At 38.4% G+C, this 15,131-nt stretch overlaps 1 protein-coding gene across 1 annotated transcript in view; it reads left to right on the forward strand.

Moving 5' to 3' along the window:
• Positions 1 to 15,131, forward strand: part of cdh22 (cadherin 22) — a 219,525-nt gene that overhangs the window by 108,068 nt on the left and 96,326 nt on the right. The window contains exon 4 of the mRNA XM_004068783.4: positions 9,382 to 9,676. Within this exon, the coding sequence (XP_004068831.1) occupies positions 9,382 to 9,676 (295 nt within the window). The remainder of the gene's footprint in view (positions 1 to 9,381; positions 9,677 to 15,131) is intronic.

The raw sequence follows: 15,131 nt of genomic DNA on the forward strand, positions 1-15,131 counted from the left end.
TTCTTTACTTCTGTGCCGGTCCCAAGCCCGGATGCTTTGAAAAGGTTGCGTCAGGAAGGGCATCCGGCGTAAAACATTGCCAAGTTTACCATGCGACTCATTCGCTGTGGCGACCCCTGATGGGAAAAGCCGAAAGAGAAACAACAATTTACTAACCCTAACCCAAAACAAAGCCACAACCCAACAGATATTATCTATTATGTGAGGGATAAAGCCCAACAAGGTGTTCGTTATCATAAATTGTTGGGGTACATGAAGGTGCCAGTATCAGTATTGGCGGATATTTGCCTAATTGGAATTTTGCATTATCGGCCCGATAACAAAAAATCTACCGCTGTTCTTCTGACAGTTTTCAGAAACACTTAATTTTTATAATGTATACTTGTTCTTAATAGATTAGGAAGCTTATGTTTTTTTTTGTTCTGGTTTTTTTTTTCAGGTAAATGTTTTCATAGGGATACATGTTGTTCCTAATAGATCCTTGGCAATGGGGAGTTTATGGTTAACAGTGATGTCCAATATTCAATAAATGCTCTAAATGCTTAGAGATATATTCATATAATCTCATGGGATCTCATACAAACGAGTGATACTTGTTCCTATGAGAGCCGTTGCTGTATGTTAAAAAGGTCAAGTACAATGTGATTCTCCAGTAGAAGAAAAGTTGTGCATTTCTACTAAAGAAAAAAAAAAGGAAATCTAAACTTTGTGTTACTGTAGACATTTAAGTATTGGTATCAGCAAATATCACCTATAGGCCACAGTTGCAGGGGAAATATTGGTTATTGGTTTTTTCCGGAAAAAAAAAGGCCCATCCCTGATTAGGGTTTTAATAAGATGTTTGTCATTTTTTGTCTTTTAGTTTTTGTTTACTTAGTTAATTGTGGATTTTTCTGGGTCAGCCCAAATTTTTTTTTTTTTTTTTTGAGGGGGGGGGGGGGTTGGGGGGATAGTCTCAGAATTTAGGAGGGCATTACCCCCTCCCTTGCCCATGTCTATATCCGGCCCTGTCAACGCCATCTTTCTCTTTCCCACCAAAGACATGCACTAAACTACACCCTTTTTGAATATATTAAATAAACTTTCTATGTTTTAATCATCTCTATGCCCCCCCCCCATTCCTCATCTTCATTCACACATCTCATTCCAATGTGTCCAGTTCATCGGCTGCTTCTCTAATAATTCTTAGCAAGTTGATCAGAGGCGACGTGCGAACGTTCGCTTTACATAAGACATTATACGAGGAGACAGAACAATAACGCACAGAGAACTGAGCCTTTGCAATCACTCACGTGGACATCCATCATGCTCATGTGGTCCCCTTGCTCCTAATCGTTTAGACATGGCATCTGACCAGCTAATACTGCATCTGCATATATTGATCTTTCTATTCCTACAGGACGAGCAGGGGAGCTCCTCGCAGCATGCAGAGCATGCCGTTGTAAAATAATTATCCCTGACCACGACTTGCCTGCAGTTGTGACTGTGATGCATTCCTGCAGCGAGACCAGCAACACGGCCACAGGCAGCCCTGACAGCACCGAGCGTTGCATCTTAAAGGAAATGTAGGAGGAGGGGGGACTCTGAAGGCAGATTAGAAAAGATAAGGCTGCCTTGTGATTCATTATCAACCAAGGAAGGCGGTGAACTGATGGAAAATAGCTTTAGGGAGTTTAAGAGAGTGTCACAGCAGGATAAGAGAGATGATGTTATTAATATAATTATTATCAAATTTCATGTGACTGGGGCAGTGGCCAGGCATAACACAGCCAATAATGGTGTTCCTGTGGAGAAGATTGTCTGTATGCATGTCTTTCCATCTCACAGTGCGCCTCTCTGCTGCTGGACGTTTGCAGCAAGCGTATTTTCTTTTAGATATTGCTATTAGCAGTCAGCACACTTGTGGTTCCCCACTGCCCCACCCTGTGCCTTCCACAGCTGAGCCTCTGAAATTAAATTTAATAATCACATGGTCATTTACTGACTTTAATGGAGCTGATGTTAAGCGATATCATAATTAATAGCAAACGATCAGAATAGTACAGAGGCTGAAAACTGCCTTTTTTTTTCTTTACCGTTTTCTTGTGATAACGAGCTAATGAAGAATATACTGTAACTTTGATCTCTCCCTTTCCCCTACTGAGATACTGAGACTTTACCTGTTTTACGTTTCTTTATGCTGTGGTTAACAACAAGGAAAGCACAAGAAAACATTTCCTAAAATTCGTTTTTTTAGTCATTTTTTTTTTTTTAATTAGTGGACCTACGCTCCGAAGACGTCTTAATTCCGTCTCATGCAACAACCCCCTCCCCTTTTTCCCTAAAACCCCCGACAACAAGTTGAATGACAGATTTCAGGGCCGACGAGCATCTCTGTGTGGTGCATTCACTGAGCTTCAGACATTAGCAAACCCAAACACTCCAACTCAGTCTGATTTTTGCCATTTTCTATTACAATCCGCAGCAAAACAAAGCAGGTTGTCAGAGAAAATGTTGAACACAATAAAATTAATCAATTATAAATTGATTTTTTTTCTGGCGTTTGACAGGCAGAGCTGCTCGACGGCCCTGGGTGCACCAAAAATGGTGAACAATATTGAAGCTATCCAGCTGTACAGTTTAGAGCAGAGGTGGAAACACTTTTTGACTCGTGGGCCACAAAAGGTTCTACATTTAAAAATAGGAGCCAGATGAAGTGTTTTGGTTATCTCCCTCATAAAAGAAAGAAATAACATGGAATCTGGATGAAAACATGCTTTGATTTTGATTGAAAATTTATAATATAAAACAAATCATTTTGTAATTTTTATTTCAAAACTGTGGCTTTTTATTGTTATTTTAGTGACAATTGCATTATTGGGTTGATGTCCCTCAAAAAAAAAAAAAAAAAATCAAAAAAAAAAAAAGAGAACTTAAACAAACTTAGACAAATGCTGCGTTCATGTGATGTTGGAATCACCAGAAAAATGACTGTCCAGCTCGACAACACGAACACTCTACACATTTTTGTGTCCTGGGTTTTTGTTTTGGTTCGATATATGATTGGTGGATTAGAAAAAAACAGCAATGACAAAAGAATCCCTGTATTTAAATTGGTAAAAGAAACCTGTCTATTGGCTTAAATTAAGCCTGGGTTATGTAATAAAATATGTAAGGGATAATGGTCGAAGAGGTTTGCATTATCAGAAATGAACAGACGACAGAAAGCTCGAACTTCCAAAACTGCTTCTGTGAAGTCCGTTAATTTCTGATAATGAACAACACGAAGGGCATAATCTGGCTTATACTAGGTCACTTACAAAAAAAATGTCTTTTCAGTTGATTTTCTGTTCTTTCATCTTGTTATTTTTTAGGTTTATGTCACTTTTTTCACAAAAGAGGACGATTTAATTTGAGAAACCAAGCTTGAAATCTAAAAAGTTCAATTCCTCCTCGTATTTTATCTTGAATTCTTTTCTTTCCTTCTTTTCATCTGCATCCCACTCTTCAAATTAACCAAACAGGTTTAAGGAAACTATAAAATCACTCCTCTTTTTTACTCTCTTGCTTGCAATAAACTACGGGAAAGGGTATGACAGCCTATGTTTCTTTTATTTTTTATTTTTTTTAAACAAATTTAAATAATTAGAATACTAACTGGCATTTACACCAGCGCAGTGATACAGAGCATTTGGGCTATGGACCCGAACTTCTTTTTTATGTGTGGTATATCACTTTTTAATCGATACCCTACAGCCAATCAGACTCAAGTATTCACCATGGTATTATAAATCCTTCTTAAATTTAGCACAACACATGTTTGACACTTTCGACGTAAACAGTAGGGACGCAACGATTCACTTTCTGCTCGATTTGGTTTAATGTTGCAACATACAGTTTGGTTTTAAACCTAGAATTGTTGCATCCCTAGTAACTAGTAGGCTGAAAGTAAATGATATTGTTGCAATGATTGAACCTCTTTATGGTGCCTCGTGTAAAATCTTAGATTAGCTTCATCACCGCCATACCTTTGCAAGCATAAACAGGTTGAAGGATGGACTGGATGTTACAAAGTCTTGAAACTCTTTTACCTCTGATCTCGGATCCTCCATTTTCTATTCAAGTGTCTTCAATTAATTTCCTTCTGATTTTTATTTTCTTAGCCGTTCTTTCTACTCTAGCTGCCATTAACTCTCCTCTCTCATCTCGGGCCCTGTTTCTGTCTCCTGCGGTCTGAACCTTTCCTTTATTGCTATCTCCTCCTCTGCTGTCTCTGATACAGTCACCTTGTTAACACTTTAAAGCTGTTAAGATCAGAGAGCTTGACAAGCCGCGGTGAAATCTGGCAGGCCTGCTTCTGATTACACAGACTTTTATATAAGACAGCCAATTTGCTACCACTTTTGAACCGTCGGTAAACTAAGGATTCAGTGCATCTGTTTTGCAAATCTGCAAAACTATTCTGTTCTATTCTATTCTATTATTGTAAGCATCAAAAAGTTCACTGTGTAACAATAGTTTTCCAGTTAGTTCCTCCATTCCCAAAATTTCTGTTTTTTTTTGTAATTATTTAAATACTACTGAAACATCTCTCTCGCTGTCTCACTCACTATCTCTTTATCTCTTTCTCTGTCTCTCTCTATTTTTTTTTGATAAAACAAGGACATTTTTCTTTTTTCCCCCCAATTATTAATCAATGTAAGAACCCACTCGTTTTCATAGGTTGTTAGGGGCTGATGCTCGAAGAGCAGGTTTTTAGAGGAATACTCAGAAAAACAAGAATGGGGCAAAATATCGTTTTAAGGTTGTTTTTTATGAGGAATCAACAAAATACCCTTGAAAGTCTAAAAAGTTCTTTTTGCATGTTATAGGTGTTTTAATAAGGAGGACATGCTAGAAGAAAAAGCATTGGTTGTCTATCTTGACACAAAGCTGTAAAAGTGTGATGCCCAAAATCCTTCAACCCTAAGTTTGGGTTTAACAGCACCAAATTCATGGAAAAAGATGATCATCACTTTTTTTTTAGTGTAGAGGATAGTATAAGGTCTTGAGGCAATCAGAAGTAAAAGAATACATATATATTTACGGGTTTAAAGTTGTGAATTAATCAGATTTGACCCAAACACGGTCAACCTTTCAGTGAGAGAACTGCTGTTTGCACAACTTCCTGCTGGTTTTTAGGAGCTACAAGCAGCAGGGAAAGAAGGAAAATCAGCCTGAATCCATGCGTGTCAGTTTTTTCTGCCTGTGATGTCTCTACCTAAATTGAAGAGCTGCCACAGTTCTGCAGCCTTGACAGGTTGTAATAAAATATTTTAGTTATCTAAAAGACAGAATCAGGGGCTGTGATCATCTTGGTTTCACCTTGGTGTATTTTTAACCAGCGCAAGGGGGATTGCAAACTGCAAGCTACAACTTTCTTGCAGAATAATCCATTTCTCCAACTCCCAGCAAAGCTCAATGTCACTGACACTATGTTAGCTGAGACCTCCTCAATGGAAGTGACTTAAGCTACTGGATTGGTTTGTGAATCCCTGTGGGCATTGTGATGCTCTTTCCATGCTAAGGAAAACAGCCACTACTTAAAACTTGCCTTGGATTTGGATTTGAAATCTCTTGTTTGCTGGATTTGAGCCTTTGAGTGTGGCATTTAGGAGTTGAAATACAAAACTTATTTTATTTTAGTTACCCTTTAAGGATTGCTTAACAAATACAATTTTTTAACTTTTACCAAATTTACTTTACATGAATTACATTTTCATTTGGTGTCATGAAACTGTCTTTATCTCTACACTAAGTGGTGTTTTGTACTAACTAGATGCTCAAGCTGTGACCTTCAGTCTGCCGAGACCAACTTGAAAAAAAAAAAAAAAAGTCTAAAAAACCCAAAATGATGCGTGTGCTTTTGAAGCTGCCAGCTTGGATCACATCAGAGAGGATGGCCTGACAGAAGGAAGGCTTTAGCCAGCCTCAGGGTGGGGTGGGAGGTTGGATGGTGGTGGTGGTGGGGTAGAAGGGGAGTAAGATTATCCCAGCTAAAAAGACAAACCTTCCTGCTTATTCAAGGCCATGTCACACAGCCACGACATACATTTTGAGCATATTGCACGGATAAAAATTGGTCATATGTGAATATACCTGGAAAAAGTAAAAAGGTCTTTACGTAAATTGCGTAATTGGAGTGGGATATCTATAAACGATATATAAAAGACCGTCTGACATCCATGAAACGGCCGTGAAAAGCCACAGATATGCATTTGCATCTTAGAAAAATCAAGCAGTTGCGTCAGATTTACGTAATAATTGCATATAAATTACGTAAAATATGTGTAAACTACAAACCAATATTCCCCTAAATACCTGTCGGTCAAAACCTTTGACGGTCATCTGCACACATCGACGAGTGCCGAACGCAAGTCACATATGTATGTATGTAAGTTTCACGAAAGAAAAAAATTTCACGCATCAAAAATGCGCAAAATGTGAGTAGTGACTGTGTGACACGGTCTTCATGTGCATGTTGAAATAACTTTGCTGGCATGGAGGCGCTAGAACGTCTGGTGGTGGACGAATGCAAGATGTAGGCGTGTTCATACTTGCAGTAACTGTAGAGAGCTAATGCAGGGCGCCAGCATTTGTATGCATTTGCACACAAAAAACATAATCAACATCTAATGAGAATATTTCACACAAATCTGCAGAAGAAGAAGTGTACTGGCAAACATGTCCGGTGGTCAAAGAGCGAGCTCACTTATATTGGATAACTTTCACTCCCTCGATCAGGGAAAGTCTTTTTATTGTAACTGAAATATTGATACTTCCAAGTCCCCGGCAGTATATTCCGTCTGGCTGCTCTTGAATTTGTCTTCAGGTTTATTCACAACAGTAGGAAAAGACGGAAAAAAAAAAACAAAAAAAAGACAGGCAGACAAATGAGAGAATGGATGAGGGAAGCAATATCAGGGCAGAGGCTTGCATTATTCTGTGGTTTTACGACAAATACTTAATGAAAATCCCCGTAAGGGTGATAGAAACCTGTATTTAATTAAGCCTTTATAAAATATTAAGCAGGGAGCCCAGGCGATCTCCCCTCTCCCCTAGACTTTACAGTGGATTGAACCATGGTTGCACTGCAAAGGCAGCTTTGAATTATAATTTCAGAAGGAAGGTGAGATAGAAGAGAAGAACAAGTCTATAGTGCTTGTTAAAGAGCCAAAGGGGAGGCTGGGACTGGGACTGATATAGCTTTTATCACCACCTCTGGAAAGTCTTTTAATCACATTAGGGTGAAAATGTGACTCTCAGTTAAAAAGATTCTTATAAGTTCACTTTTCAATTCCAGCATCTTTCTGTCTTATACCACTAATGTTTTTTAAATAAACATGATCCTCTCATTTGTTCATGATGTCTTGTAAAAAGAATACAGAAAAGGTGCATCTACTTTTATTGACGACTGATCGGAGAACAGGCCCATGGAGGCCCACTCTGATAAAAATTGAGTTTTTGTTGTTTTCTTCTTGTGGAATTTTTCTGATGACAGAGGAGATAGCTTAGGAAATCTAAGCTCAAACCTGCATTTCTGAGTATTTCTTTATTCAATTTGCTGTGAATCAGGCGCAGATGAAAAAATGTAGTTTGAAAAAGACTATTTGTGAAAATACGCTGGCTGGGCGAGCCACAAAATCCCTGCTCCGATCTCCCAGTAACAGATAGGTGAAGGTGGACTGATCCAAGATAACGGTCCCGCCCGCAATTTACAGGCGAATTTCTGATGAATCCTGCCGCTCTGCAGAAACTATGTCCTAGAAAACAACAGATTTTTTGATATAGGTAAAAATGCCACAATCATAAATAAAAGACAACTCTCAAAATAAATCAAAAGATGATCAGAGTGGGACATTAAAAGATCTAATATTTGAGATACAGATTTTTTTTCTATTATAATTGTTTTGTATAATTGTACAGTAAACACATACGTAGGAGTCATTCCGTTCACTTTTCCTCAGTTTGTAAAACTCTAAAAAATTGATCAGGGGCCAAAACTGTATTCTTTAGATTGTGACAAACATTCACAGGTATTTTTTGACAATTAATTATTAGTATCATATTTGATGAGAACATTATTTTATTCAACATAAAACCGGGTTTGATGTACTACAGGGGGTTAAAGGGGGGCTACCACCCAACAAAAAGCTCATTTTTTGTCAATAGTAGTATCAATATCAACAAAGATTAAGAAATCACCAATAAAAGCTTCTGTAAGTATTGAAAACAACAACTAAAGCAATAGTTTTTAATTAATTTTTAAGATTTCATAATCTTTCAAGAAATTCCACACATTTTTTTGCTAAAGCTTTACATTAGTAATATAATCTCAACTGTACTTTTTTTTTAATATTGTTATCTATAACAGTAATAAAGAAAAATATGTTGTCATTTGCCACCCTGCCAAAGTATCCTGCCCCCTCCCCCCATATAATATGTTCCAGCTCTGATCTTCTGCCATATACTCTTGGGTCTTTATCGTTCAGTGTTTTGGTATATGGTTTACTCTCTATATGACCCATGCTTAAGGCTTTTAGGATGCATTTTTCACAAGATATATATTTTTTTCAACAGCAGTGATACATTTTTGTACAATTTAGAAAAAAATGTGTCCTCTTTGGCCTAATCAGAGACACTCCAGCACTCCCCTGATTGCCTCTTACTACCTAGAACAGCTGACACAACCAAACTCTGGAGTTTGCTTTTGTATGGTACTAACATTTATAGCTGTTGCTAAGTAGATGTAAATACAAATAAAAGCCAGAGCAGTATATAACAAACAAAAAAGGAAAAAATAAAAACTTACAGTACATCCATATTAAAGTAAAACATTATTTTTACTAAATATCGTTGAATTCAAGCTCATTTAGGTAGTAACATAGTATGTAAACAGATAAAAATAGGATTTTATGACCTAAAATACAAACCAAATTGTAGAGATAATACTTACTGTAGTTCTTTAGGAAACAGAGCTTAACAATAAAGCTAAAAAAAATATGAAAAGATTTATTCCACACTTGTTCCATCTTCTGTGTTACTGTAAACATTTCCAAAGTTGTTGTTTTTTTGCATGAACCGGTTTAATAAAACAAAACAAACACATTAAGAAACTTGTGCTGCCATAAAAGTGTGTATACAGGGAAATAAATTATCTGCATTAAGACAGTGAACAATAGTCTCTGACATTCTATAGCGGGACACATTTTTCCCCTAATTATGTTGCACAATGAGCTCAATGCAGGCCTTTAGAGAAAAAAAACAATGTTTCCAAAAAACTAACAATAATTTCCTAGGAGACGGATTTAGATTTGAATCATTTTACAGAAACAAATGAACTTGTTCCTCCTTAATTGACAGATTCACACAGATTCGGACGAAGGTGAGGGCAACATAAAGTACACCATATCTGGAGAGGGGGCAGGATCCATTTTCCTCATCGATGAGCTCACGGGAGACATACACGCCACGGAGAGGCTGGACCGAGAAGAGAAGGCTTTTTACACGCTTCGGGCTCAGGCTAGGGATCGGCTGACCGACGACCCGCTGGAACCAGAGTCAGAGTTTGTCATCAAGGTCCAGGACATCAATGACAGCGAGCCGCAGTTCTTGGAAGGCCCCTACATTGGCAGCGTGGCTGAACTCTCACCTATAGGTAAGCTCGGGAGCATGTAGTCTGCCTTAAGCTATTTAACGCTTTGAACTGACAATGACCCACGGTTTGTGTGGGTTTGTGTGGACAGTTCTATTAGCGCCTTCATCACCATGAGGAATGTGGAACATGTTCTTATGCCCTGTGATCAAAGGAAGCAGGGGAAAAAAAAGTGCCAGTAATGTCAGTAAGCTAAAATGCTCCTCACAGCAGCAATGGATCTGTGAAAGGTGGTTATATTAGATGAAAGGGTATTTACAAAGAGTGAATTCACAGTTAGCTGTATGGAGGACAGGGTCCTGACATTGAGCTGTGAGCTGCTGATAGGAATAATAAAAGAAAAAACGAAGAAGACAATGTGGACATGGAAATAAAACAGGGCCAAATGAAGAGCTGTATTCCCTGATGAGCTCTGCAGTTTTACTGTTTTCGGGCACACAGAGGTGGGGCGGGGTAGTTGGCAGGAGGTAAACCACATCTCCTGCAGGGCTTTTGTAAGTAAAGCTGCAATGCTTTTAATCTTGGTGGTAAAAGAAAAAACAAAAAAACATGTTTGTATTATAGGCAGCCATATTAGCGGCACCCTGTGGCTGCTTAATATTCTCTGTGGGATAGAAGAGACAGGTGAAAGAGGGTGTCAGGAGCTTCATTAGCATGGTATTAATGTCAAAGACAGCTGATGTTTAATAAACAAAATTCTGTTTGCCTGCCAAGCCGTATCAGAGTACCATGTGCGCCCAGAAATGGTGTGCGTAATAAATGTGTGTGTGCGTGGGGTCTCTTTTTGACTGAGTGAATATAGAATGGTGCAAAAAGGAAGGACTAATACTTTGACAGCCTGATAGAAATTAATTCCTGCCTTCTCAGCATGATCCAAACCACAGGTCTCTTTTTGCTAACAGCATTCAAAAACTAAATTGGCTGTGTGGAATTGTGGGGCAGTGAGTGGCTGTCCAAGTGAACTGCAGCAAAAAAACAAAAAACATGCAAAAAAAAAAAGATGAAATGACATTGTGAATTACTTTAAAAAAAAACTTTTCTTAAAATGAAATGAAGGAGATTTGAAAAGGTATACTGGTTTGGGTGAAGTATATCTGTGTTGTCTGTGGATATAAAAATACAGAATCATTTGGGGGGGAAAAAAAAAGTTGTAATTATTGTTGAAGCTAAAGTTCCTAAACTTTCTTTCATAAATTCATAAAAGTCTATAACAACAGCTTTCATAGCTTTTAAGCCTTCTGTGGTTGCACACCTATTGAGCATCCTCTAGATTCTATTACTTGTATTCTCTCACTATGTCTCACTATGATCATCTTTTGATCTATTTTCATAGCGTTCTCACTGGTTTTTTAATTATCGTTTAGCCGTTTGTAGCCTGAATCATAAAACTTGAGTCGTTCTCTAGGACACAGTTTCTGCAGAGCGGCAGGAGCTCATTAGAAATTCACCTGGGTTGTGGGCAGGACTGTTGGTGCAATTAGCCCATCCCCACTTCCCATCACCCATCTGTTTACACTCTCTCCTGCTAGCCTACAGCCCCTCACACCTCCAACTTAACATTACCGGTGCAACAGAAAATGGTGAGCAATATTGGAGCTTTCCAGCTGTACAGTTTTGAGCCAGATGCAAGCTCAGACTATGAAAATGAAGATGTACATGAATCTATTTGTCTGCAAGTGGATACATCAGCATGGAGCAGAGCAGGGAGCTTGTGGCCCGCCAATTGTATCTTCAACACCACAGCTACAAGCTTTTTACAACTGCATTTTCTTGTCTGCTCCTGATTCACAATGATTTGAATAAAGGAAATGCTCAGAAATTACATTTTGAGCTCAATTTTCTTCATACTTGTCCTCCAATTAGGAGAAAACAGCCACAGGCAGATATCAAAAACACCAAAAACCAAGACCGAACATAGGCATGGGTAAAGAGGGGGAATGCCCACCAAACGTGTGTATATATATATATATATATATATATATATATATATATATATATATATATATATATATATATATACATATATATATATATATACATATACATATTTGAACTGATTCTATCACAGCATAGTTTTCCAAGCATTTTATGGCCTCAGAAGAATATGACACTCCGAACTCTCAGTACACCCAGTTAACCCTTACCCTTTTAATATGATACCTGTACCCAGAACTAAATATGGGCTGCCGAAAAAACACAATTTTCATCTGTGTCGGTTGGTAAGGTGAGAGGCTACCATCCAGGAACCCAGGGTTCAATTCCCGGAGGGGAATGAGCAGTGGTACTGGGGGCAATTACCATATGAATGGCGAGCAATTAACAACACTCAGTGAGGGTCCTTAGGCAAGACCCTTAACGCTACCGCCTCCCGAACGCGACTAGTCTGCAGCTCACCGCTCCCCCAGGGCATGGGTCAAATGCGGAGATCAAATTTCGCACACCTAGGTGTGTGACAGAAAGGTACATAGAAATAAATAAATAAAAAAGAAGGATGACCCCTTGCTAGTGTGGTGCAAAAACAAGCTGACATCCAAATGGGTTACACATTTTTGAGGCCTAACCTGAGGAACCTAACCCTTTCTTCATTTTTGACAGAGCTCCTACAATAGTTACACTTTGTCATACACAGCTGTTGCGTTTCTCTCACTTTCCTAGCCTGTTTGCATCATGGAATGTAAATGTGTGACGCGCTGTTGCTTTGTTTTTTGGATGACAGCAAAACAGCAGTTTTTCACAATGAAAAATCAACTCAAGAACCGTATACTGCGGCTCAGCCCTACAATGCAGTTGCATTAAAAAAAGAGAATGATTATCTGCTCAGAAAGAGAGATGGAGCCGTCAAGGTCATCCTTAGTTAATGCCTGTTAATGCAATCTTAATGATCCTGACCCATTCACCTCAGCTGCTTCTCCGTGTTTGACCCTGTCGTGCTTCAGTCAAATTACACACTAAATGGGGGTTCAGTTCATGTTTTAAACATTACTTTGTCGCACTACCCCTAATGAGGTACCGCCAGCTGCTTAGTCAAGCATTCTCCTGACGTGTCCACGCTCTTTTATTCTGCTGTGCTCCCGTTAAACAGCAACTAAAGCCAACAGTATTTTTCTATCTGTCATGTCAGTGATAAGGTCACAAGCACAATGGCCATGAGTGACGGGAGGAAAGAAAGAGGTGGCGGATAAGAGCAGCTTTGCTTGCACTTATCACTGCCCCCAGCTTGTAGGTGTTTGCAACATTGCTGTCTTTAAAGTTGAGCACAAATGGGCATTTTTACACCTTCAGTATTGGACCATACCAAATAGTTTTGTTAGTGTTAACATATCAAATAAATGTTTCAGCCATATTATTGCTCTTCTGTGCTAACAAACTATTACAGGCTAATAAGCCACATCACTACAAATATGGACAATTGCATTTAAAACAAAATAACTTTTTTTAACTTCCCACTACCGTGTTTTTTTTTTGGAGTTGTTTGGCTGGAGGTGCGACTTATACTCAAGTGCCACTTATCCCTTGTGCTATCTTAGATGACCCCACCCTTAAATTGACGTGTTATTCCTACCATGACAAAGGTGGATAAAGGTGGAAAGATTTCATGGACACCAGTGAAGATCACAAATCATTGAAGAAAAAAGGTTCAGAGCACTGTCTGGTGGGTCTAGATGACTCAAAACATCAGTGTTTGGTACTGAAAGCCACACTCAAAAAGAAACGCTAAGAAGTTTTATGATATGTTCACACCAGGCTTGGAAATGTGCCTACAAGCCACCACTTCCAATGAAAAGTTTATGTAAACACATGTTTATTCAAATTTCGGGTTTCCGCATTTAAAACTCTCGCATTCACCCGTCTCTATGCAAGTTTTTAAGTTAGTTTCCGGGCTCTACGTACAAAACACACGACAATTGAACACGCACTGAAAGTTAAACTGTTTGAACCAATCAGGGATTCGGATTTTGTGGCGTCATCATGAAAGAGAAATTAACGATCACAGTTTTTGCCCGGCTGGATCCCTTTTCCAGGTGTGAGAACGTGCTGGGATCAGGTAGCGACAGTCCAGTGTGAACAGTGTATGCTAAGTGTGTTCAAAAATCCAGCTTTGAAACGCACATTACATGCCAAGTGTGTACACTGACCTTTTCTCCCAAAAGTGTGACTTATATATATATAAATGCTTTGCTGCGAGTTATACTTATAATGTGGAAAATAGGATAAATGACAACATTTAACCTCACCAGTTTTTGAGTATTTCTTTTCTTTTTGATTACTTAGTAAATGCACTTATGTAACTTGTGTCACTCATAAAAAAAAAAAACATTTCTCTGACCTTATAGATCTTTCCTGAATAGCCTCAATTCAGTCACAATGTCTCTACAGATATTTCAACGTCAGTATGACTCAAAGAAAGTCCAAAAGCACAATGCCTGATTACAATTGCTAATTTGTATTGTAATTTGAGTGCAGGCCTAGTGATGCATTTTGTGCTGAGATTTGAAGCCGTTTGCAAGTATTACTCACACCACTGATTTGCTAACTGTGCAGTTTCACAGGTAACTACAAGCAAATCACTTTGGAACACACAATACCACAACTGTAGGAAAATAATGATCAGTCAGCACTTTCAGCATATTCGTCTTTACTTATCACTCCTGTCATGTCCTCCTGTGCCCATCTTTGTCATGGTTACACAGCCTCCACTCCTGTCACTCTGTCAGCCTGTCTTCCTCTTCATGTGCCTGCTCAGCGCTTTTTTACCCAAAACAACACTTTTGCGCTTGTTTCTTTGTTTTTCAAGGTTGGAAAGATGGTAAAAGTAATGGGAAAAACAAATTCGATAATTGCGTTTGTAAGTCTGACGTCGGGGTGGTGTGTGAAAGATATTTAGACAGTGAAAATTTTTGTTTTTAAATGTGGTTTTCACTGCTTTGAAAATCATCCATGCCGCTTTCATTTAGAGACAAAAAGCCGAGCATGTCACTGTTCTAAGAAAGCTAGACAGTTTTTTTTACTGAACTGTTCATTCATCTTTGAGTAAATTATAACCTTGACGCAAAAATAACCGAACACACAGAAGAAAAAAAAGAAAAGAAAACTTACTAAAGGCAGTTACTTTCTGCTTTCATTGTTTACTAATTTTACAAAAAACAAATGTAGAGCCTTAGGATATGTAAATCTTTAATATAGAGGGTCAGAAAAAGGTGGAGGACCCAAATGCAAGAGACCAGGCTCGAGGCAAGAACTTTAAAAATAAATCTCCTTAGACCATAACCAAAGCTGCTAAAGGTAAATGTATGACAAAATAATCAAACAAGGCAAAACAAGGATATTAAAAAAAGGACCTGATAGTAATAGACTGAATAAAAACATGCACTTACAGGCCATGTTACAAAGCCACTACGTACATTTTTCGCATTTCCACATAGAAAATTTGGGTCTTTTGTGAAACATGCATTATATA

The sequence above is a fragment of the Oryzias latipes genome, chromosome 5 (assembly GCF_002234675.1).
Source record: "Oryzias latipes chromosome 5, ASM223467v1".
Classification (NCBI taxonomy): Eukaryota; Metazoa; Chordata; class Actinopteri; order Beloniformes; family Adrianichthyidae; genus Oryzias; species Oryzias latipes.